Source organism: Pseudophryne corroboree, chromosome 6 (genome assembly GCF_028390025.1).
Source record: "Pseudophryne corroboree isolate aPseCor3 chromosome 6, aPseCor3.hap2, whole genome shotgun sequence".
Taxonomy (NCBI): Eukaryota; Metazoa; Chordata; class Amphibia; order Anura; family Myobatrachidae; genus Pseudophryne; species Pseudophryne corroboree.
In genome coordinates this window covers 577,978,906-578,003,931 of record NC_086449.1, presented here as the reverse complement: position 1 = coordinate 578,003,931, position 25,026 = coordinate 577,978,906, and the positions used below count along the sequence as shown (strand labels likewise).

Sequence of the window (25,026 nt, the reverse complement as noted above, 5' to 3'; positions counted from 1 at the left end):
GAGTGTGTTGTGTGTCGGTACGTGTGTGTCGACATGTCTGAGGTAAAAGGCTCTCCTATGGAGGAGATGGAGCAAATGTGTGTGTGTGTGTGTGTATGTGGTGTCTCCGTCGACAATGCCGACGCCTGATTGGATGTGTGAAATTAAGGGCTTGGATTAATTTATTACACAAAAGATTAGAGAACAGACAGGGAATCTACCCATGTCTGTCCCTATGTCACAGAGACTTTCAGATTCTCACAACGCTCACTATCCAAAATAATAAACACTGATATCGACACGGAGTCTGACTCCATTGTTGACTACGATAATGCAAAGTACAGCCAAAACTGGCAGAAAAGTATTCAATATATGATTATTGTAATAAAAGATTTTTTGCTTATTACTGATGACTCATCTGTCCCTGACACGAGGGTACACATGTTTAAGGGGAAGAAAGCTGAGGTAAATGTCCCTCCTCTCATGAAGAAAAAGAGCGGGAATCTCCAGACAAGAAGCTGCAGCTTCCCAAAAAGAATTCTCAGGGACTATCCTTTCCTTAATGGGGCCAGGATAAGATGGGAATCTTCCGCTAGGGTGTACAAGGCATTGACACGTTTACCCAAAAAGGTAGCGCTGACTTTACAGCTATCCTCAGGGATCCTGCAGATAGCATGCAGTAAAAGTACTTTGAAGTCCATTTACACACATTCTGGTACACTACTCAGACCGGCGATAGTGTCGGCATGGGTTTATAGCGCTGTAGCAGCGTAGACAGATATCTTATAAAGATGTTGTCATATATATATATATATATAAAAGACATGCCCAAAGAGACGTTAGTCTACTGGGTTCTAGAGTCAACGCTATGTCGATTTCTGCTAGACGTGTCCTGTGGCACATGCAGTGGACAGGTGATGCCGACTAAAAGAGGCATATGGAGTTGTTGCCTTACAAGGGTGAGGAATTGTTCGGAGAGGGCCTCTCGGATCTCGTCTCCACGGCTACGGCAGGTAAATCAAATTTTTTGCCATATATTCCCTCACAATCTAAGAAAGTGCCTCATTATCAAATGCAGTCCTTTCGTTCCAATAAAAACAAGAGAGCACGTGGTTCGTCCTTTCTTGCCAGAGGTAAGGACAGAGGGAAAAAGCTGCACAACACAGCTAGTTCCCAGGAACAGAAGTCCTCCCCGGCCTCTGCTAAATCCACCGCTTGACGCTGGGGCTCCCCTGAGGGAGTCAGCTCCTGTGGGGGCACGTCTTCGACTGTTCAGCCACGTCTGGTTCCACTCACAGGTGGATCCATGGGCAATAGAAATTGTTTCCCAGGGTTACAAGCTGGAATTCGAAGAAGTGCCTCCTCGCCGTTTTTTGTTTTTTTTTCAAATCGGCCCTACCGAAACAACCCCTGGAAAGGGAGATAGTGTTGCATGCGATTCACAGATTGTGTCGGCAACAAGTGGTGGTAGAGGTTCCCCTGCTTCAAAGAGGGCAGGGGTACTACTCAACTCTGTTTGTGGTTCCGAAACCGGACAGTTCGGTCAGACCCATTTTAAAATTAAAACCCCTGAACCTTTACTTAAAACGGTTCAAGTTCAAGATGGAATCACTCAGGGCGGTCATCGCCAGCCTAGAAGGGGGAGATTTTTTGGTATCTCTGGACATAAAGGATGCATACCTGCATGTTCCCATATATCCTCCTCATCAGGCGTACCTGAGATTTGAGGTACAGGATTGTCATTACCAATTTCAGACGTTGCCGTTTGGGCTTTCCACGGGCCCGAGAATTTTCACCAAGGTAATGGCGGAAATGATGGTGCTCCGGCGCAAGCAGGGTGTCACAATTATCCCGTACTTGGACGATCTCCTCATAAAAGTGAGATCACGGGAGAAGTTGCTGAGCAGCGTATCACTTTCACTGAATGTGTTACAGCGACACGGCTGGATTCTCAATATTCCAAAGTCGCAGCTGAATCCTACAACTCGTCTGCCCTTCTTGGGCATGATTCTGGACACAGACCAGAAAAGGTTTTTTCTTCCGAAGGGAAAAGCGCAGGAACTCATGACTCTAGTCATGAACTTGTTGAAACCACAACAAGTGTCAGTACATCATTGCACTCAAGTTCTGGGGAAGATGGTGGCAACATACGAAGCCATTCCATACGGCAAATTCCATGCAAGGGCCTTCCAATGGGACCTATTGGACAAATGGTCTGGGTCGTATCTGCAATTGCGTCAGCGGATCGCCCTGTCCCCCAGGGCCAGAGTATCTCTCCTGTGGTGGCTAAACAGTGCTCACCTTCTAGTGGGCCGCAGGTTCGGCATTCAGAACTGGATCCTGGTGACCACGGACGCGAGCCTCCGAGATTGGGGAGCGGTCACACAGGGAAGAAATTTCCAAGGACTTTGGTCAAGTCAAGAGACTTGTCTTCCCATCAACATCCTGGAACTAAGGGCCATATACAACGCCCTACGTCAAGCGGAGATCTTACTTCGCAATCGACCAGTTCTGATCCAGTCAGACAACATCACCACAGTAGCTCATGTAAACCGCCAGGGCGGCACAAGGAGCAGAGTGGCAATGGCGGAAGCCACCAGAGTTCTTCGCTGGGCGGGGAATCATATAAGCGCTCTGTCAGCAGTGTTCATTCCGGGAATGGACGACTGAAAGCAGACTTCCTCAGCAGACACGCTCTGCATCCGGGAGACTGGGGACTTCATCAGGAAGTCTGCGCGCTGATTGCAAGTCGGTGGGGACTACCCCAAAAAGACATGATGGCATCCCATCTCAACAAATAGCTACAAAGGTATTGCGCCAGGTCAAGAAACCCTCAGGCGGTAGCTGTAGACGCCCTAGTGACACCGTGGGTGTTCCAGTCGGTGTATGTGTTTCCTTCTCTTCCTCTCATACCCAAGGTGTTGAGGATAATAAGAAAAAGTGGAGTGAGAGCAATTCTCATTGTTCCAGATTGGCCACGGAGTACCTGGTATCCGGATCTGCAAGAAATGCTATTTCTGTATGTATTAAATCTAAAATACTTTTACTCACATACAAGGCTATTAACCAAACTGCACCAACATACATCTCTTCACTCATCTCAAAATATCTCCCAACTCGACCTCTCCGCTCTGCACAAGATCTACGTCTCTCATCCACACGCATTACTTGTTCACACTCAAAATTACAGGACTTTATCCGGGCTTCACCCACTCTGTGGAATGCCCTCCCACGCACAGTAAGACTCGCCTCTAGTCTCCAAACCTTTAAATGTTCCCTGAGAACTCACCTCTTCAGACAAGCCTATCAAATTCCAGACCCACCCACATAACCTTCAGTGCTTCCCTATCTAATTACATCCTCTGTTGAGTATTCATAACATCACATATCTTGTCTTTCTTTAGTCTCACACCCTGCTGACACTTGGATAACTTTGTGGGTATCATCATACAACCCATTAAGAACCTAGCAATCTGGTGGACCATTATGCAATAGGTAGCATCTATCCATGTGTATCTATGCCTATTTCCCTATAGATTGTAAGCTTGCGAGCAGGGCCTTCCTACCTCTGTCTGTCTGTTTTTACCCAGTTTTGTTCTATTACTGTTGTTCTAATTGTAAAGCGCAACGGAATATGCTGCGCTATATAAGAAACTGTTAATAAATAAATAAATAAATAAAATGCTCACAGAAGATCCGTGGCCTCTTCCTCTAAGGCTGGACTTGTTACAACAAGGTCCCTCTCTGTTCCAAGACTTACCGCGGCTGCGTTTGACGGCATGGCAGTTGAACGCCGGATCCTAGCGGAAAAAGGTATTCCGGATGAGGTCATTCCTACGCAAATAAAGGCTAGGAAGGACGTGACATCTAAACATTATCACCGAATAAGGAGAAAATATGTTTCTTGGTGTGAGGCCAGGAATGCTCCTACGGAATAATTCCACCTGGGCCGTTTTCTTCGTTTCCTACAAACTGGAGTGAATTTGGGCCTAAAATTAGGCTCCATTAAAAGTTCAGATTTCGGCCTTATCCATTTTCTTGTACCTCCGGTGGCGCCTTGGGACCTTAACGTGGTGTTAAGTTTCCTTAAGTCACATTGGTTTGAACCACTTAAGACAGTGGAGTTGAAATATCTCACCTGGATGGTGGTCATGTTGTTAGCCTTGGTTTCGGCTAGGCGAGTTCCGAAATTGGCGGCTTTATCACATAAAAGCCCCTATCTGGTTTTCTATATAGATAGAGCGGAATTGCGGACCCGTCCTCAATTCCTACCTAAGGTGGTCTCATCCTTTCATATGAACCAACCTATTGTTGTGCCTGTGGCTACACGTGACTTGGAGGATTCCGAGTCCCTTGATGTGGTCAGGGCTTTGAAAATTTACGTGGCCAGAATGGCTAGGATCAGAAAAACAGAAGCACTGTTTGTCCTGTATGCAGCCATCAAAGTTGGCGGCCCTGCTTCAAAAGCAGACTATTGCTCGCTGGATCTGTAACACGATTCAGCAGGCGCAGGGGTCTCGGTACTACAGTTGTGCCGAGCTGCTGTATGGTCGGGGTCAAACACCTTTGCAAAGTTCTATAAGTTTGATACCCTGGCTGAGGAGGACCTCCTGTTTGCTCAATCGGTGCTGCAGAGTCATCCGCACTCTCCCGTTTGGGAGCTTTGGTATAATCCCTATGGTCCTTACGGAGTCCCCAGCATCCTCTAGGACGTTAGAGAAAATAAGATTTTAAACCTACCGGTAAATCTATTTCTCGTAGTCCGTAGAGGATGCTGGGCGCCCGTCCCAAGTGCGGACTACTTCTGCAAGACTTGTATATAGTTATTGCTTACATAAGGGTTATGTTATAGTTTCATCGGTCTTGGACTGATGCTATGTTGTTGTTTTCATACTGTTAACTGGGTAGTTTATCACGAGTTATACGGTGTGATTGGTGTGGCTGGTATGAATCTTGCCCTTGGATTAACAAAAATCCTTTCCTCGTACTGTCCATCTCCTCTGGGCACAGTTTCTCTAACTGAGGTCTGGAGGAGGGGCATAGAGGGAGGAGCCAGTGCACACCCAGAGTCAAGTTCTTTCTTAAAGTGCCCATGTCTCCTGCGGAGCCCGTCTATTCCCCATGGTCCTTACGGAGTCCCCAGCATCCTCTACGGACTACGAGAAATAGATTTACCGGTAGGTTTAAAATCTTATTTTTGCGATTATACTACCTACTTTTCGCCCATGCAAATGTTTGTGGGAAGCTGTTGACAATGTAATACACATAAACCTCAGCTTCAAACCGGCTCGGGCCTGGACACTGAACACGGGCTGAAGCCAGGGTTTCAATGTTTACCCCCTTTTATACCTGGGTGATGGACCCGGGTCATCGCCGTTCACACTGGTCCCAGATCTTCCGTCTCACAGTGGACACTTGGAGATTATGCCATCTCCAAGCACTACTGTCAGGGCCGTCTTTTAGTATGGGCTCAAACTCAGTGGGCAGTTGCCCAAGGGCCCCAGGAGTATAAGGGCCCTATACTGATAGCTGAGGGTCCCCTTTTTACAGGGGTACCAGATTTTTGAAAATCGCCCATGGGGAACTGGAGATATCCGACTTCAGAGCAGTGCTCCCCATCCAAGCCTGTTAATTGCTTTTCCCAGCCAAATATCTCAGGTTCTGTTTGACTTAGAGTTTTTCTCCAACCGGAAATGATGAATATTAAGCCCACTCCACTATTCACCCCTCCCCTGTGTGTTAAACACCCCCTACCACCCTGGAAGTCATGTACTGGTGTACCCTTCATTCAGCCCAATGCCCCCGTCTACAGTTTAGTGTTCTCCCACCATCTGTGCAGTAAATGAGTAATTAGCAGAAATTACTGCTCCAGGTCCTACATGCTGAGCGGAAGATAGAACACTCCCTACCGCCTGTGGGACATCAAAGCTGCGCTGATAGCACCCCCCACCTCTACCGCTGGAGGATGGGTAGGGGCCCCAGTGTATTGCTTTGTCCAGGGGCCTACATTGCTGTTAAGACGGCCCTGGCTACTGCCCCCGCAAAATAAATGCCTTTTAGGCATCATCATGACTCGAGCTATGCCTTTCAGGCCACAATCTGTCCTGGCAATAACCTGGTACCAAGCAGGGTTGGGGACAGGGGACACCTGACCCGTATTGGGTATGTTCACACATAGCCAAGACCCGAATTGAGACACAAGCCCTGGCAAAAACCCAGGTAGGAAGGGTATAAATGAGTACTCACCAATTGATGGCATCGCAAACCTGATGTTTCTGCTAGCCCATATTCTTCTTGGCTTTGGACTGGCCAATGTTATCAGCTTGCTGGACATCTGTTGGAAACAGTATGGTGTATTTTACTGTACAATAATGAACATCCAAATAAAACGGGTGGTCTTCAGTATGCCGAATGTCGGGATCCCAGCGCACATTATACCGGCGCCGGAATCCCGACACCCGGCATACCGACAGCTAATCTCCCTCGTGGAGGTCCACAACCCCCCTGGAGGAAGAATAAAATAGTGTAGCGCGCCACCGTGCCCGCAGCGTGGCGAGCGCAGCGAGCCTGCAAGGGGCTCCTTAGCGCTCGCCATGCTGTTGGTATGCCGGCGGTCGGGCTCCCGGCGCCGGTATGCTGGTCGCCGGGAGCCCGAGCACCGGCATACCGTACTACACCCAAATAAAACATACCTGCTGAAATCTCGATCTTCACAGGGCTGTAATGATTTTCTGCAGCACATGGGTGTGACCTATTGGTAAACAGTTGTGGTCTTGTCAAAAAGAAAAGAAATATTTGGGGAATATTGGCAGGCATACAACTAGTATGAAGAGGTGCCAATGAAACCAGAAAAACAAGAAATAAAGTGTTAATGTAGTGATAGTCTTGTGATAAAAGTAAATGTAACACTGATTTGCATAGTTTAAAGTTGCTGAAAAATAAATGCAGGTATGTATATTTTAATTTGTGACAATTTGTCTAAGATAAGCCTGTTCTATGAGCAGTGTCAGCATTCATCCATAGGTGTGCGCAGGGAGGGTGCCTGGTGCGCACAGGCACCCCCTAATGTCTGGCACCCCGATCTCACATGCACTATGCAGTGATCGCCGAGCAGGCTGATTACTGTCCCCTCTGCACTGCACCCTGTCAGGACTGCATTACTGACTGGACGCCTGGGTTAATCAAGTGTGCCACTGGCACCGGCTTTCAAACTCCCGACTCCACCTCAATGTACAAAAACAGCATGATGTGATGTGATTACGTCATGCTGCTCGCATGCACACCCGCCACATGCCCACCTCTCTCCTTCTAGTCTATGCCAACGCCAGCCACTGATGAGGATCAGCATGCAGCCAGCGTTCCTCTTAGGAAGGCAAATTCAATACTGGCAGGTGATCTGCAGCAGCATTGACACGTCACTCGTTTTTCCAGCAGCAGCAGTACTAGTCTGTGACTGTCAGTGTCAGTGAGTGACTGACTTGTAAGTAAGCTGCTGCAGCTTGCAGGGGAAAGAGAGGGGGAGCCAGACCAGGCTGAGGAGGAGCAGTGTAATTGCAGTGAGTGCCATCAGGGGTGTTTGTTTGGTGCACACCACAACATCTGACAATGCATCTGCAGTATTAGGATTGGTACAAGGGTGGATATTTTATAATGTGTTGACCGTCAATAGATGGTGCTAACACGCCCAAAAGGCGGTGCAAGACACACCCCTCCGACGGTGCACCCCCTAATAAAATGTGTTGCGCACGCCTATGCATTCATCTGTTTCCTTATAATGCTTTTTATGTTTTGTAATGTTTTATTAACATTGTTTTTGTTACATCTTTTTGTGATTGCTCCTTTTATGAAGTATATTGCAGAAATGAAGAGGCTGATGTAAAGTTGTGTACACCCATTACTACACATGCTCAGGAAATGGACGGCGGAGCAGGGCTTCCTCACTACCCCAGAACCCGTGATACTCTGAGCAGCTCTAAAGCAGCGCTACTGGCCGCAGGCCAGGGTGCTGTTCCAGGCACACTGCTAGCCAGATGTAGGAACTGTGGTTCAGGAATGGTGCGGTTCGCAGGGGCCTATACCCTAGATGCCAACACTGCCCACATACCCCTCCCTACGGCCCTGGACACAAGTGCAATCATATGCACTTTGACTGTATCCACATTTACAACTGGAGATGAGGAGCTGGAATTGACAGGGTGTACTCGCATAGGCAAAGTTCAGTGAGGGCATGTGCACACAAATGTGGGATAAGCAGAGCTGGACATTAGTGAAAATATGCTTGTTTGGAGGTGTATCTTTTACACCTAGTATAGGGGGTCATTCCGAGTTGATCGCTCACTAGCAGTTTTTAGCAGCCGTGCAAACGCATTGTCACCGCCCACCGGGGAGTGTATTTTCGCTTTGCAGAAGTGTGAACGCCTGTGCAGCAGAGCGCCTGCAAAATCTTTTTTTGTGCAAAACAAGACCAGCCCTGGACTTACTCTTCGTGTGCGTTGATTCTAACATTTTCATGGATGGCTTTTGACGTCACACACCTGCCCAGTGTTCGCCCAGCCACGCCTGCATTTTTCCAAACACTCCCAGAAAACGGTCAGTTGACACCCAGAAACGCCCCATTCCTGTCAATCTTCTTGTGGCCGCCAGTGCGAATGAAATTGTTGCTAGAATCTGTGCAAAACGACAATTCTCTTTGTACCCATACGTCGCGCGTGTGCATTGCAGTGCATGCGCAGATTAGCCGATTTTTACACTGATCGCTACGCAGCGATCAACGGCAGCTAGCGATCAACTCGGAATGACCCCCATAGAGCAGGTGGAAATTGATGTTAATGACTAGTAGCAAAAAGCTGTTTGGCACTCATTAGCGAGGCCTGTTATTGCAATCAAAGGGGTCATTTGGGGTCATCGGAAGGGGTCATGCTATTGATTTCCAATATATTTCAATAGGCACATTAATTGGCATATTGTCTGGTTATAAACTATATAAACTATGAGATATCAGCGCAATATCATAATGTGTAAAGCCAGCACTGCTAATAACATGCACAAAAAGAAAACATTTCAGGATCTTACACAAAATAGCAAGCACCCAGTTACATAGGAAATGCAACTATAATGTCACATATCTCTGGTATTGTCATGGTTATGTACACTTTTACATATATATTTGTGAATATTACCAGTCGCTCTTTTATTTAAGGTATCTTATATTTTGGGTTTAGTGTTTTTTTTTAACAAACATTGATTATCTCTTATTATATTTCAGTATAGCCAATACAATTTTAGCTTTAACTGGTGATAAACACTAAAGGACTAATGTAGAGTGTCATACAGTAGGTCAAGCTTTAAGGTCTCTTAAGGGCCCTACACATTTAACGATCCACCGCCGAGCTGCCCGCCGGCAGATACGGCCGACCCGGCAGTGGGAAGGGGGGGGGGGGGGGGGGTGCAGGTGCCGGGGGGAGTGAAGGAACTTCACTCCCCCCCGTCACCCGGCTCCATAGAAGTGCAGGCAAATATGGACGAGATTGTCCATATTGGGCTGCATGCGACGGGGCACCAGCGATGAACGAGCGCGGGGCCGCGCATCGTTCTTCGCTTGTGCCTCCACACTGAAAGATATGAACGGTATCTAGTTCATTAATGAACGAGATCGTTCATATCTTTCAGTCAGATCGACCAGTGTGTAGGGCCTATAACTTCTCAAGCATTAACTTTATAAATGTAGTTTGATCAATAGGTGATAATTTCATTACTTTCACAGTAACACTATTCTTGCTGCTGAACACATGGGCTAACAAGCTGTAGCAATTACCAAACCCCTCCCCCCCACCTTCTCCTGCTGCTTCCTCATCTCTGTGATCACCATGCCCACCCCTTCTCCTGTTGCCTCCTCATCTCTGTGATCACCATGTCCACCCCTTCTCCTGCTGCCTCCTCATCTCTGTGATCACCATGTCCACCCCTTCTCCTGCTGCCTCATCTCTATGATCACCATGCCCATGCCTTCTGCTGCTGCTTCCTCATCTCTGTGATCACCATGCCCACCCCTTCTGCTGCTGCCTCCTCATCTCTGTAATCACCATGCCCACGCCTTCTCCTGTTGCCTTCTCATCTCTGTGATCACCATGCCCACCCCTTCTCCTGCTGCCTCCTCATCTCTGTGATCACCGTGCCCACCCCTTCTCCTGCTGCCTCCTCATCTCTGTGATCACCATGCCCACCCCTACTCTTGCAGCCACCTCATCTCTGTGATCACCATGCCCACCCCTTCTCCTGCTGCCTCCTCATCTCTGTGATCACCATGCCCACCCCTTCTCCTGTTGCCTCCTCATCTCTGTGATCACCATGCCCACCCCTTCTCCTGCTGCCTCCTCATCTCTGTGATCACCATGTCCACCTCATCTCCTGCTGCCTCCTCATCTCTGTGATCACCATGTCCACCCCTTCTCCTGCTGCCTCCTCATTTCTATGATCACCATGCCCACTCCTTCTGCTGCTGCCTCCTCATCTCTGTGATAACCATGCCCACCCCTTCTGCTGCTGCCTCCTCATCTCTGTAATCACTATGCCCACGCCTTCTCCTGTTGCCTTCTCATCTCTGTGATCACCATGCCCACCCCTTCTCCTGCTGCCTTCTCATCTCTGTGATCACCATGCCCGCCCCTTCTCCTGCTGCCTTCTCATCTCTGTGATCACCATGCCCACCCCTACTCCTGCAGCCACCTCATCTCTGTGATCACCATGCCCACCCCTTCTCCTGTTGCCTTCTCATCTCTGTGATCACCATGCCCACTCCTCCACCTGCTGCCTTCTCATCTCTGTGGATCACCATGCCCACCCCTTCTGCTGTTGCCTCCTCATCTCTGTGATCACCATGCCCACCCCTTCTCCTGCTGCCTCATCTCTGTGATCACCATGCCCACGCCTTCTCCTGCTGCCTCCTCATCTCTGTGATCACCATGCCCACCCCTTCTCCTGTTGCCTCCTCATCTCTGTGATCACCATGCCCACCCCTTCTACTGCGGTCTCCTCATCTCTGTGATCACCATGTCCACCCCTTCTCCTGCTGCCTCCTCATCTCTATTATCACCATGCCCACCCCTTCTGCTGTTGCCTCCTCATCTCTGTGATCACCATGCCCACCTCTTCTCCTGCTGCCTTCTCATCTGTGTGATCACCATGCCCACCCCTTCTCCTGCTGCATCCTCATCTCTGTGATCACCATGCCCACCCCTTCTCCTGCTGCCTCCTCATCTCTGTGGTCACCATGCCCACCCCTTCTCCTGCTGCCTCATCTCTGTGATCACCATGCCCACGCCTTCTCCTGCTGCCTCCTCATCTCTGTGATCACCATGCCCACCCCTTCTCCTGTTGCCTCCTCATCTCTGTGATCACCATGCCCACCCCTTCTACTGCGGTCTCCTCATCTCTGTGATCACCATGTCCACCCCTTCTCCTGCTGCCTCCTCATCTCTATTATCACCATGCCCACCCCTTCTCCTGCTGCCTCCTCATCTCTGTGATCACTATGCCCACCCCTTCTCCTGCTGCCTCCTCATCTCTATGATCACCATGCCCACCCCTTCTGCTGCTGCCTCATCTCTGTGATCACCATGCCCACCCCTTCTGCTGCTACCTCCTTATCTCTATGATCACCATGCCCACTCCTTCTGCTGCTGCCTCCTCATCTCTGTGATCACCATGTCCACCCCTTCTCCTGCTGCCTCCTCATCTCTATGATCACCATGCCCACCCCTTCTCCTGCTGCCTCCTCATCTCTGTGATCACTATGCCCACCCCTTCTCCTGCTGCCTCCTCATCTCTATGATCACCATGCCCACCCCTTCTCCTGCTGCCTCATCTCTGTGATCACCATGCCCACGCCTTCTCCTGCTGCCTCATCTCTGTGATCACCATGCCCACCCCTTCTCCTGTTGCCTCCTCATCTCTGTGATCACCATGCCCACCCCTTCTACTGCTGTCTCCTCATCTCTGTGATCACCATGTCCACCCCTTCTCCTGCTGCCTCCTCATCTCTATTATCACCATGCCCACCCCTTCTCCTGCTGCCTCCTCATCTCTGTGATCACTATGCCCACCCCTTCTCCTGCTGCCTCCTCATCTCTATGATCACCATGCCCACCCCTTCTGCTGCTGCCTCCTCATCTCTGTGATCACCATGCCCACCCCTTCTCCTGCTGCCTCCTCATCTCTGTAATCACCATGCCCACGCCTTCTCCTGTTGCCTTCTCATCTCTGTGCTCACCATGCCCACCCCTTCTCCTGCTGCCTTCTCATCTCTGTGATCACCATGCCCACCCCTTCTCCTGCTGCCTTCTCATCTCTGTGATCACCATGCCCACGCCTTCTCCTGCAGCCACCTCATCTCTGTGATCACCATGCCCACCCCTTCTCCTGTTGCCTTCTCATCTCTGTGATCACCATGCCCACCCCTTCTCCTGCTGCCTCCTCATCTCTGTGATCACCGTGCCCACCCCTTCTCCTGCTGCCTCCTCATCTCTGTGATCACCGTGCCCACCCCTTCTCCTGCTGCCTCATCTCTGTGATCACCATGCCCATCCCTTCTCCTGCTGCCTCCTCATCTCTGTGATCACCATGCCCATCCCTTCTCCTGCTGCCTCCTCATCTCTGTGAAAAAAATCACCTCAACTCCTTCCCAATAGTTACTGTGGTAATGGAATTGGATGGCAAACTCACCTACATGAACACTGCCACATAGAGAAAGACAGGGTGCAAATTATATGATTTACTGCTAACATGAAGAGTGGAATACGAGTGATGCAAAAATTGTTTTCTATTGTAAAACAAGTATATCTATTTTGTGTTTAGAATATGCAAATTGATACAGTGCAACCAAGCCTAGAATCACACCTTTCTAGTGCATTGCTGGATACACACTGGAGCGATGTCGCTCCACAATGCCTTTTGGAGCAACATATTGCTTACATCGCTCAGTTGGGTACCCAGGATCGCGCGTTCCCACTGTCGCAAGCAACAGACGCTAGGTTTGATGTGCTGCTCACCAAACCTAGCACCCGTCGCTAGCGACATTGTCGTTACGTCCTTCATTAAAATCGTGCCAGTGTGTACTGGCAATTCCCACTGACAGGCATTCACTCCGATGAAATAACAAATGCCCGTTGCATCAGTGTGTACCCAGCCGTAGTAATTTCCCTACTCCCCTTATATGTAACAACACAATTATTTATTTAATATCCTGAAAAATGTAAAAATATATATAGAGTTGTGTGTGTGTGTGTGTGTGTATATATATATATATATATATATATATACCAGCAAATAGAAAACCACAGCACTTGCCACCCCAGAAACGGGGTGCAGTATCCGCACTCACCACTAATAGGGTGGGGTGCATGTAGCCAGTGTCAGGTGACTAGTGTACCTTTTAAAAGCCATGCAGTTCATGGCAGGTACACCTTACACCAAGTGGGCATTTTTGCAGTTATATTATGTGATACAGTTGCCAGGTTTTAATTTTGATGATTTGGTGATAGTGTAGGACCTGCATGAAGGTGGGGTACCTTGGAGCGGTATGCAGTCTTCCGTACATTGGCCAATTCACTAACTAAACCCCCATCATTTATTCATTTATCCATAGATGTTGTGAGGATAAGTGAGCTCATTTTGGTGAGTGCTGTACTTTTTGTTTCTATATATATATATATATATATATATATTTAGGATATATATATATATATATATATATATACATACATATATATATATATATATATATATATCCTAAATAGATCCCGAATGGCCTCTCTAGGGGGAGATTTATAAAAGCTTGGAGAGAGATAAAGTAGAGACAGATAACGTACCAAACAATCAGCTCCTATCATTTTTCAAATACAGCCTGTAAAATGACAGAAGCTATTTCAAGCTATATTTAAATGACAGAAGAATTTTGAACCTTCTTATTTTTGGAGGTGATGGCAGTGTCATTTTTTAAAGTGTGCAAAATAGGCATTTACTATGGCCTAGGGCCGGATTAACCATTGGGGTTGCCCGGGGCACTTAAGACAGGGGAACCCTGGTGGAAGCAGGGGTATATATTAAGGGCCCTACTCACTGGCCGACCCGCCGCCGAGCTGCCCGACGGCGGATACGGCCGACGAGCGACCCGGCGGCGGGGGGGCAGTGACGGGGGGAGTGAAGTTTCTTCACTCCCCCCGTCACGCGGCTGCATTGAAGTGCAGGCAAATATGGACGAGATCGTCCATATTGGCATGCATGCACAGCCGACGGGAGACCAGCGATGAACGAGCGCGGGGACGCGCATCGTTCATCGCTGGAGTCTCCACACTGAAAGATATGAACGAGTTCTCGTTCATTTATGAACGAGATCATTCATATCTTTCAAAAAATCGGCCAGTGTGTAGGGCCCTTTAGAGTGTGCATACCTCCCAACATGACCCATTCCAGGAGGGACAAAATGCTCTCTACTTAGACTTCCCTATTAATAATATATGATTGGTGTGACCTGTGTTGAACTATTTAATTGATAAAGGTGTTTCAACACAGGTGATTGCAATCATAAATTAAGACGGAAGTCATAGTAGAGACATAGGGGGTCATTCCGAGTTGTTCGCTCTGTATTTTTATCTCGCAACGGAGCGATTAGTCGCTAATGCGCATGCGCAATGTCCGCAGTGCGACTGCGCCAAGTAAATTTGCTATGCAGTTAGGTATTTTACTCACGGCATTACAAGGTTTTTTCTTCGTTCTGGTGATCGTAATGTGATTGACAGGAAGTGGGTGTTTCTGGGCGGAAACAGGCCGTTTTATGGGTGTGTGCGAAAAAACGCTGCCGTTTCTGGGAAAAACGCGGGAGTGGTTGGAGAAACGGAGGAGTGTCTGGGCGAACGCTGGGTGTGTTTGTGACGTCAAACCAGGAACGACAAGCACTGAACTGATCGCAGATGCCGAGTAAGTGTGGAGCTACTCAGAAACTGCTAAGAGGTGTCTATTCGCTAATCTTTCGTTCGCAATTTTGATAAGCTAAGATTCACTCCCAGTAGGCGGCGGCTTAGCGTGTGCAAAGCTGCTAAAAGCAGCTTGCGAGCGAACAACTCGAAATTACCCCCATACTTGCCTACCTGACCCTCTCCATGAGGGAGAAAATGCTCTTTTCATGGACTTTCCTGGTAATGTATGATTGACATCACCTGTGGTGAGCTAGTTAATTGATAAGAAAGGTGTTTCACCACAGGTGATGGCAATCATACATTACCAAAGAGGTTCCCAAACTGTGCCGTGGCTTCCTGGGGTGCCTCGGGACACTTGCAGGGGTGCCCTTGGTTGGTAGTCCAGGACCAATTCAAATTATTCATGGTCAATATAATAGGCAAAACCAGTGCTGGTGGCTGCCAGTCATAACATATGTGGCCAAACAGAAGCAAATCTTGTCCCTCACCACACAACTGACCCTAAGGATGACATATAAACGCGATCTACTTAATGTAATATTTCTTTCTAAATTTCTCAATAAGACATTTTTGGCCTAGGGATGCCGTGAAAAACATTCTGATATTCTAGGGCGCCGTGATTCAAAAAAGTTTGGAAACCACTACATTACCAGGAAAGTCCAGAAACAGAGCAATTTTTCCCTCATGGAGAGGGCCAGGTAGGCAAGTATGAGTAGAGAGCATTTGTCCAGTGGCGTAACTCCCGCCCCCACAGCCACTGCGGACGCTTGGAGGCGCAGGGCTGCGGGGGCGCTGCCTCTGATTGCCGCTGTGAGTCCAGGAAGCAGCCGGAGGGCACAGCGCACGCCTCTCCTGTGTATCCCTCCTGGGTGTCCGGCGGTGGTGGCGTGTCTGTTAAATTAAGCGCCTGTTCGTGAGCCAATCAGAGCTCGCGGACCGGGAGCCAATCAGGAGCCACAGCTGCTGGTCCGCGAGCTCTGATTGGCTCATGACATGGCACCTCATTTGACTGACACGCCGCTGGAGACACAGAACGGTCACAGCCAGCAGAGGCGCGAACTGTGCCCGCCGGCTCCTCCCGCACAGCAGCTGGGGAGTGAGTGAACCTGGCACTGGGGTGGCATATTTGGCACTGGGGCCATATGTGTAGCTGGCACTAGGGGTGCATATGGGGCACTGGGGGCATATGTGTTTCTGGCACTATGGGGGCATATTTTTATCTGGCACTGTGGGGGAATATCTAGCACTGGGGGCATATGTGGCAATGGGAGCACAGCCCTAATAACAAGCATTACCCCCTGGTAACAAGCACAACACCAAGCTCATGAAATCCCTGGCAACAAGCATTACCCCATAGCAACAAGCATGACACCCAGTTCATAAAACCACTGGCAACGAATATTACCCCCTGGCAACGAGCTTGACACCCAGCACATGATACCTCTGGCAACAAGCATAACACCTACCGCATGAAATCCCTAGCAACAAGCATGACACCCTGAGCATGAAAACCCCTGGCACCGTGCCTTAATGTGGGCTTAATGTGTAATGGCCATTGTGTGTGGCATAATGTATCATGGACATTGCGGTGTGTGGCATAATGTATCACGGACATTGCGGTGTGTGGCATAATGTATCACGGACATTGCGGTGTGTGGCATAATGTATCACGGACATTGCGGTGTGTGGCATAATGTATCACGGACATTGCGGTGTGTGGCATAATGTATCACGGACATTGCGGTGTGTGGCATAATGTATCACGGACATTGCGGTGTGTGGCATAACGTATCACGGACATTTCGGTGTGTGTTATAATGTGTAACAGGCATTACAGTGTGTGGTATACTATATCACGAGCATTGTGGTATGTGGTATAATGTCTCAGGGGCATTGCAGTGTGTGGCATAATATATAATGGGCATTGCAGTGTGTGGCATAAGGTATAACGGGCATTGCGGTATGTGTCGCAGGCATTATGGTGTGTGATATACTATATCACAGACATTGTGGTATGTAGTATAATGTCTCAGGGGTATTGCAATGTGTGGCATAATGTATAGCGGGCATTGCGGTGTGTGTCATAATGTGTCACAGGCATGACGGTGTGTGGTATACTGTATCACAGGCATTGTACGTGCTATAATGTCAGAGGGGTATCGCAGTGTGTTGCATAATGTATAATGGGCATTGCGATGTGTGGCATAATGTGTCAGGGGCATTACAGTGTGTGGCATATTGTGTAACAGCCATTATTCTGTGTGGCATAATGTCTAAGGGCCATTGCAGTATGTGGCATAATGTATACTGGGCATTACTATAAGGAGGAAAAATAACAAATAATGTAAGTGGCATGAATCAGGATTATTTTTTTTCCTGTGGTGGCCAACGTCTGGGCATGCAGGTTGCATATTATGCAAAGCCACACCCATTTCAGCAAGGCCACGCCCGCAGATTCATCACTTTGCTAGTGGCACATATGGGAAGGGGGGGGAGGCGCCAGAGAATGTTTTGGCTTGGGGGAGAAAATTTTTTAGTTACGTCACTGCATTTGTCCCTCCTGGAATGGGTCATATTGGGAGGTATTAATTGTGTATATTAAATTTAAGCCAATGGTGTATATTAGATTTAAACTAATAGTTTAATAATGCCTGTGCACTGTTTATAACTCCATCTAATTGAGAGACAACTATTTTATAAAATGTATTGTAATGGAACAAAGACAACTTAACCTTAAAATACACATAGAAAAATAAAATCTATCATTTTTCTTATCACATGCAAGAATAGCAGCAGCCTCTGTACTACTTACACACTGGGACAGGACTAAGGAGGACACACTGTGCGTTTCTCACTCTAGACCAGGCCTGGCCAACCTGTGGCTTCAATAGATAACAGGTTACACAGGACCCAGACACTCAAGCAGGGAGGAGGAGAAGCTGGGATCCCTGTGTTACTTACTATCCCCTCTCCCCCCCCCCCCCCCCCCCCCCTCCCCCTCCTCCTATCTCTCCTCTGTCGGAAGGTTCCATAGGTAGCTCATGAAACCTGATACTCCTGTGTCTCTGCCTGCACTGCATACTGCCTTGCTCATATTCATGCTGCTTGGTTCTGCTGCTGCATAAGATAGAAATCTAGTGATGTCAGTGTGCTCTGGCCGGGGGGTCCCCTGACAAAGTGGGGCCTGCAACCCCCATTAATCTGGCTATACTATGGAAGTTTATCTCTCTCCACTTTATCACTCTTCAAGGCTTAGTACATCTGTCCATGCCAGTGTTAAAAAGTGAGAGATATTTTCTGTATATGTGAACTCCTTGACCAAGATGACTCATGCATCACCATTTACAAAACATAATATTGCCTAAAGTGCTAACTACAGTATGACCTGATCATAGATCTTATTCAAGCTTTAAAACTATTCCTGGTCCTTACAAAACTTTGTTCTATTCTTCAGAAAAATATGAAATATGTTATACACACATTATAACAGCTGCTCTGGAGAAAACTAGACACAAAAAAGTAACCCCTCATATTAAGCGTGAAGACATTGTGGCCGATCTTTATGTAGGGACAGTTCCGAATGATGCAACTTCAGAAGATAGAATACTATACTAAAAAGTATATGTACCAAACAAAACAAGACAAGCTGAGGTTTCCTGCAGAAGACAATACCCTTTGTGTCCATGACATACAGTATATTAACTATACAATGCAAGTTTTTGTAGCTATTATACTTACAGTGGTACTATTGGTTAGAAGCACCATGGATCCTAAGTTGTCCTGAATTGGGAACATGCTTTCCATTATGAGTTAAATGTGGCTTCTGAGATGTAGCACTTCTAGCTCAGTGTCCACTGATGTAGACATTTATACCGTAGACTTATCTCCAGCAGAACAATGGAAAACTTGTACAAATCTGATCAATAATTACTATCACCATTCTCTTATCATTATTTTACACACAAAGCACTTCAGCCTCTTGTGTCTGATGGCTGCAGAAGTATCTGGATTGGGAAAGGAAGACAAATAGTAACAGGAATAATGGGTCATTTTTATACTTGTCAATAGATGCTTAGATCTTCCATGTGTCAGAGTAAAATGCTTGGAATTTAAATGTTTACATTTTACAAGATAGAAAAAAAAACTGAATGACAATAGAACCTCTGTGTTAAAGATTATTTAATATGGAACCTGAAAGAGACATTGGGTGGCTTCAGGCAGAACAGATGTCTCAGATTTGAGTAAAAAATATTGGATCTGTGGTCATGTCTTGCATTAGTCATTGTTTTCTTACGTTACTTTTGTGTCATACATTTTAGAATTATTACTTTGCTTATACAAACTATGGAAGTGGTTTCAACTGTTAAAATGGTGCCTATCCAGTTCACAGATCATTATACTGTGTTTGTGTGTATGTAATGTATCTCAGCGCGTTTAATGAGGAACTCAACCTAGGAGATATACACGGTCGATTCACATTATTATGACCACCAGCTAATAGCCGGGTGTGGTATTGTTTTTAAATCTTTTTTGGTGTTGTTTTTTCCATAGAGTGACCGGGAACCCCAATTAGTGCACCGTGTTCGCTCGCCATGCTTCGGGCAAGGTGCCTCCCTGCGCTCGGCACAGGTTACCATTCCCAATCGTAGTCCACATGGATTGTAAAGTATGAAAAAGTTCAAAAAAAGAAAAAAATTGGAAAAACTCATGTCGACCTTTTGACCTGTTGACCTAGAACATGTCGACCGAGAGACCCTCACGACCTAAAAACGCTGTCGACCTAGTTACTGTCGACCAATAGTGGTTGGCCTAGACTCTGTCGACCTAAGTCTTGTCGACCTTGAGACGGGATACCCTAATAGCCAGAGTAACCGCTTCGGAGCCCCATACGCAGCAGGGTTCCCTGAACTGTCATTTTAGAACACATCTGGTAGCCCCCAGGTTCATTTTGATGGTGAGCTGCTCCATTGTAGTTTGCCAGTCTACCCTCACGCACCTTCGTAGCCGACATTCACCTCTCACATCAGTGGCACGTGGTGCCCAGCAGTTTCCACATCGGTTATCCACAATGGTGCCATTTGTCCAGTCACGATACACCTTCACCACAGCAGCACGTGAACAGTTCACAAACTGCGCTGTTTCAGAAAAACTGCCACCCTTGGCCCGAAAGTCGATAATCATCCCTATGTGCAACCCAGATAAATCACCGCTTTTACTCATTACAGCAACGAGTGATATATGTGCCGTCGGCCTATCGCACACCTTATATACCCACCAAGCCAGCGCATGACACATGACGTACTTCATAGGCTACACGCGGCTGAGTGCAAATGTAGGAGGTTGTCATAATGATGTTACTCAACCGTGTATGTTGCAAGAAACCATCCATTCTCTTCACTGAGGAATTGAGTCCCATGCTCAGAAGCTGTGATGTTCGGGTCCTTATTACCACCCCCCCCCCCCCCCCCCGGCTCCTGGGTAACAGGGGCAAGATGTGTTTAAAAGCAAACTTCAGGGAATATATAGTCGTCATAGATGGTCTAAATGTAGCTTACTGGATGATTGCTGTAACTTCATTCAACTCCATCCACAATTGCTCAGTGCCTGTAGTTTCCATTCAAATGTCCATTGACTGTTAGCCAACGAGAATTAGCCATTTGTGGAGTTGACGGGAGAGAGGTCATGGACATGGGAACCTCCCAACTGAGGATAGATTCCTGAAAACATACATCCTGGGTGGAGTTCTTAATTAGTACATAGTGGCACATTTAGTTCATTTGGACTACAATGAAAATATTTGGGCCCTTTATCACACATGGCTCAATTCCTAATTAGCCTGAAATTGCCTTTTTGCCAACAATGGGTACTATGTGCTGGTTGTCGCTGTTATGCACATGCAAGATTTCTGCTGACGCATATAGGGGTGGAACTATGATATCTTGGAGAGAGATAAAGTGGAGAAGTTGCCCATACCAACCTATTAGCTTCTGTCATTTTACAGACTGTTCTAGAAAAATTACAACTTCTCCACTATTATTCTGCAACATCTGACTAATCTCCCCCATAGTCTTGCATACCACAATGGATGTCTGCAGTGTGAAGGCATTTCCAGTAACGTCCACAGCAGACAAACCTATTTGCCTGAATTTATAGCGCAAGTTTACTTGGGGGTGGAGGGAATTTTCTCCATTTCCACTATATTTTACACTAGATCTGGCTTGGCTGAAATCTGTTCCTTCTGTGTACTTTTACTGGGACATGTTCTCTGCATCCATATCATGCTTTGTGCATAGGCACACTAGCGCGATACAGTAATAATTGTCACTGTAATACAGTCCATCCATATGTCCTCACACTGTAATGTACAAGAAAAAAGAGAACAAAAAGTGAACAGCAGCCCCAGGCTGGGCAGGGCAGTGCTGGTGCTCTATAGTAGTGGTTCTCAAACTCGGTCCTCAGGGCCCAAACAGTTCATGCTTTGCAGGTCACCTGGATATTTAACTTGATAAAATGTGACAGTCAATAACACACCTGTGCACCTGCTGGGTGGTCTCGAAAATGTGAGCTGTTAGTGTCCTGAGTTGAGAAACACTGATCTATAGGTTATACCCCTTTTACACCAAAATCCCGGGTCTGATCCGAAATTTGGAACACAGTGCCAATCCCGGTCAGACCCGTGCCGACTCCATTCACTCTGCGCAGTATTAACGGTTCTGCCAGCGCTTGGAGGTGATATCATCTCCAAGCGCCAAAGATCCAGCTCTTCCTATACTGTAAACGGGACCATTCATACTGTCCTGTTACACGGCTCGTTCCCATATTCAGAGATCCTTTCACACCGAGCTGTGACCCGGGTTAACCCGGCAATAATCTGCATCAAAGCAGCGGCGGTGTGAAAGGGGAATAAGGGGGACATTTACTAAGCAGTGATAAGAACGGAGAAGTGAGCCAGTGGAGAAGTTGCCCATGGCAACCAATCAGCACTGAAGTAACATCTATAATTTACATACTATAAAATTATACAGAGCTGCTGAATGGTTAATGGAGCAACTTCTCCACTGGCTCACTTCTCCGTTCTTATCACTGCTTAGTAAATGTCCCCCTTAGTTGCTTACGGTTTTTCAATTTAGGTTTTTTTTTGTAAATGGTTAATCAGTAAGAACCCCATATCTTTCAGTCTCAGACTTGTAGTTTTTGGGAATGATTTGGTAAGGGAGAAGGAAGCTGGACCCAAATATGACATTTACACATTTGTAAAAATATTTCTAGCTCTCCCACCTTGAGTTGGCTCTGCAAAACGGTGAGTATGGAGAACAGCTGGACGGATCTTAAAGACATTAGGAAGCACATAATTATCGGATTCAATAACTATAATTTTAAAGAAGGATCACCAGCATTATATATGTAAGTACATGCAGGAACAGGGGCTTCGATAGCAGCCTGTCGCTGCAATGTGTTAGCAGTAAAAGTGATCAGCAATGCAATCACTTTACTTCCTGGTTCAGGGGCCAATTGCATTACTGCACATGCGCAGTAATCAGATCATGCATTTCCGAGTGCCCATTACTGGGGAGGGCAGGGCCAGATTAACAATGGGGCGGACGGAGCTTTAGCTCCAGGCCTCCACATAAAAATAGGACCATCATCATGACAGTATGATGATAACAAGCCACCTAGCTGGCCACATGATCAGCCATAAATCATAAGTATTACAATTGTATTTTTAGTTTTCTCACAAACTTCAGCAGTTTTTCGAATATTGTGCATTTTGTGAGACAGTGGGTCTGATAGTGTAGGGCAGGCATGTCCAAACTGCGGCCCTCCAGCTGTTGAGAAACTACACATCCCAGCATGCCCTGACACAGCTTTAGCATTCTCTGACAGCAAAACTATGTCAGGGCATGCTAGATATGTAGTTTCACAACAGCTGGAGGGCCGCAGTTTGGACATGCCTGGTGTAGGGGTTTACACACCTCCATGGCACTGACCACACAACACTGGCCACAGCGCCTCCCCTTCTCAGTATAGGCCGTAAAACATTTTCAGCCCCAGGCCCTGGGGGAGGGATATTTCAGATCCATATCCCATTAAATTTCATGGAAATAATCCAATATGCTCAGGGCCATCAAAGAGCTCCTACCGACCTTGGTACTGGAGACGTGCCCAAATCACGGAGGTATGGTCACACCCCCTTCCCTATGTTAACAAAATTGTATGCTCAGTGACACTTCACGCTTGGCACAGGGGCAGCTCCAGGGGATGAGGGGAAGCTCCAGGTTTCTACCGGTAACATCTCCTCTCTGCACACTACCGTTGCGGCCATGTCTGTATAGCTGTGGCACTGTAGTGGCATATAGGGCAATAAGAGACGAACAGGCTCCTCTCACTGCCTGATGCACCTCGGCAGCTCCACTGCTATACAGTGGGCAGAGAGGAGAAATGTTTCAGAGAGGACAAGTGTTACACGTGGTGGCGTTCGCTGACCCAGGCACCCTGATAGATATGACCCTTAAAGCAACACCAAGGAATTCTGCAGTGTATATTCTCTGACCTATGTTACATATTAGTGGCAGTCATACTGCCTGTCAGAGCATTTCAGAAGCCGGCTAAATGTGGCTGCAGGTTATCTCACAGCATTATGCCTATATTGTTCTTTTCCCTTTGTAATGATGAGGGATTATGTCCTGTCTGTTTATTTAGATAACAGCAGTGTTATTGAGTTGTCTGCTCAGATCCCTGGAAGCAGCAGTCATTACTGAAACTAGTTTCAGTCATTAGTATAGTTTACTCATTAGTTATTACAAACAGATGTGTTTTTAGAATATAAATCTCTCTTGACTGATCGTCTATCTCTTACCAAGATTAAAGTCACGTCTTCAAAAAAATCTCTGCACTTCACTCTCTGTGACATTTCACAATGTTTAACTTTAAGTAAGTAAATCTTGGTTAAAGAGCAAGTAGAGTCACTATATGACATTAATATACAGTATATCAAAGACTGTATATTGAAGAGCAGTATAACAAGCAAGCAATGCAGGTATGTTTTAACATCACTAAATATGTCCACTATGTATGTTCTCTTCCAATGTTCTGAAGCCGGCTGCCATGTGAGGAGAGAGGGCAATTATGATGCACAAAACATTCGCACTACAGGCCAAAAGCAGATTTAGGCACCTACTGTATTAATCACATCCCACAATTTTAATGTGGCTGGGATGTGCAAAGTGAAAATTAATATTTTCACACAAATTTAGCAAATATTCTTTACAGGACACACACTCTGATAAAAGCTAGAGTTTTCAGGGGATATCCTGCAAATTTCTATTGATCTATTGCTCCTTAGGGGGGGCATCCAATTATCTGCTAGGATGTACAGCAGATAATGGATTCGTTGGGAGTTATCCAATTAGCCCCGATGGCCTACGTGGCTCAAAAAAAAAAAATGATGTCCTCTCACTCTCGTGACTTATTTATAACTTAAATAAGTCTAAATGATGAAGTATTCCAGGAGAAAAAAATTAAAAAGTGTATTTATTAGGTAGGAGTGGTTCTCCAGTGGCAGGAGTTTCTCATTTATGTGTTTACAATTTTGCATAATGATTTAACACCATTGTGCGCATTGAGCCTCACTTTTATAATGCAGCAACTGCTTCCAAATGCAAACACTAGGCATTGATATATTCATGCCCAGAGGTAGGCTGTAAGTGACCTAAGGCAGTTGCCAAGGGTGCATAAGTTTAAGGGGAACATAAAGCACTGAACATGTGGCACAGAAAAGCAAAATATATGACCCTTCCCTTACCGGTTTGTTACTTAACTTGTAAGAATCTAACCTATAGCCAGGGGCGTAGCCAGAACTTTGTGGGACCAATAGCAACATTTTGAAGGGGCCTCCATGCCAGTGCTTCTAGAGATACACTTCTCTGCAGCAGTTGTTAATTTTATGCCCTATAATAGTGCCCTAGCTCATTTTCTGAACCATAGTAGAGCCTTATTTAATGTTATGCCCCAGAGCTGCCAGTATACATTATGCCGCACAGAACTCCCAACTCACATTATGATATATAGTGCTCCC

General features: G+C 46.8%; 1 protein-coding gene across 5 annotated transcripts in view; it reads right to left on the bottom strand.

Moving 5' to 3' along the window:
- The window catches only part of LOC134935464 (uncharacterized), a 95,161-nt gene that overhangs the window by 25,213 nt on the left and 44,922 nt on the right, over positions 1-25,026 (bottom strand). For 3 of the 5 annotated variants that reach the window (XM_063930520.1, XM_063930521.1, XM_063930522.1), the window contains 2 exons: positions 18,690-18,955; positions 6,226-6,313 (listed from right to left, as the gene is read on the bottom strand). In XM_063930520.1, coding sequence (XP_063786590.1) covers positions 6,226-6,313; positions 18,690-18,755 — 154 coding nt within the window. In that variant the 5' untranslated portion in view covers positions 18,756-18,955. Of the gene's footprint in view, positions 1-6,225; positions 6,314-6,671; positions 6,731-18,689; positions 18,956-25,026 lie in introns of all 5 variants that reach the window. The other 2 variants (XM_063930523.1, XM_063930524.1) reach the window with 2 other exon arrangements.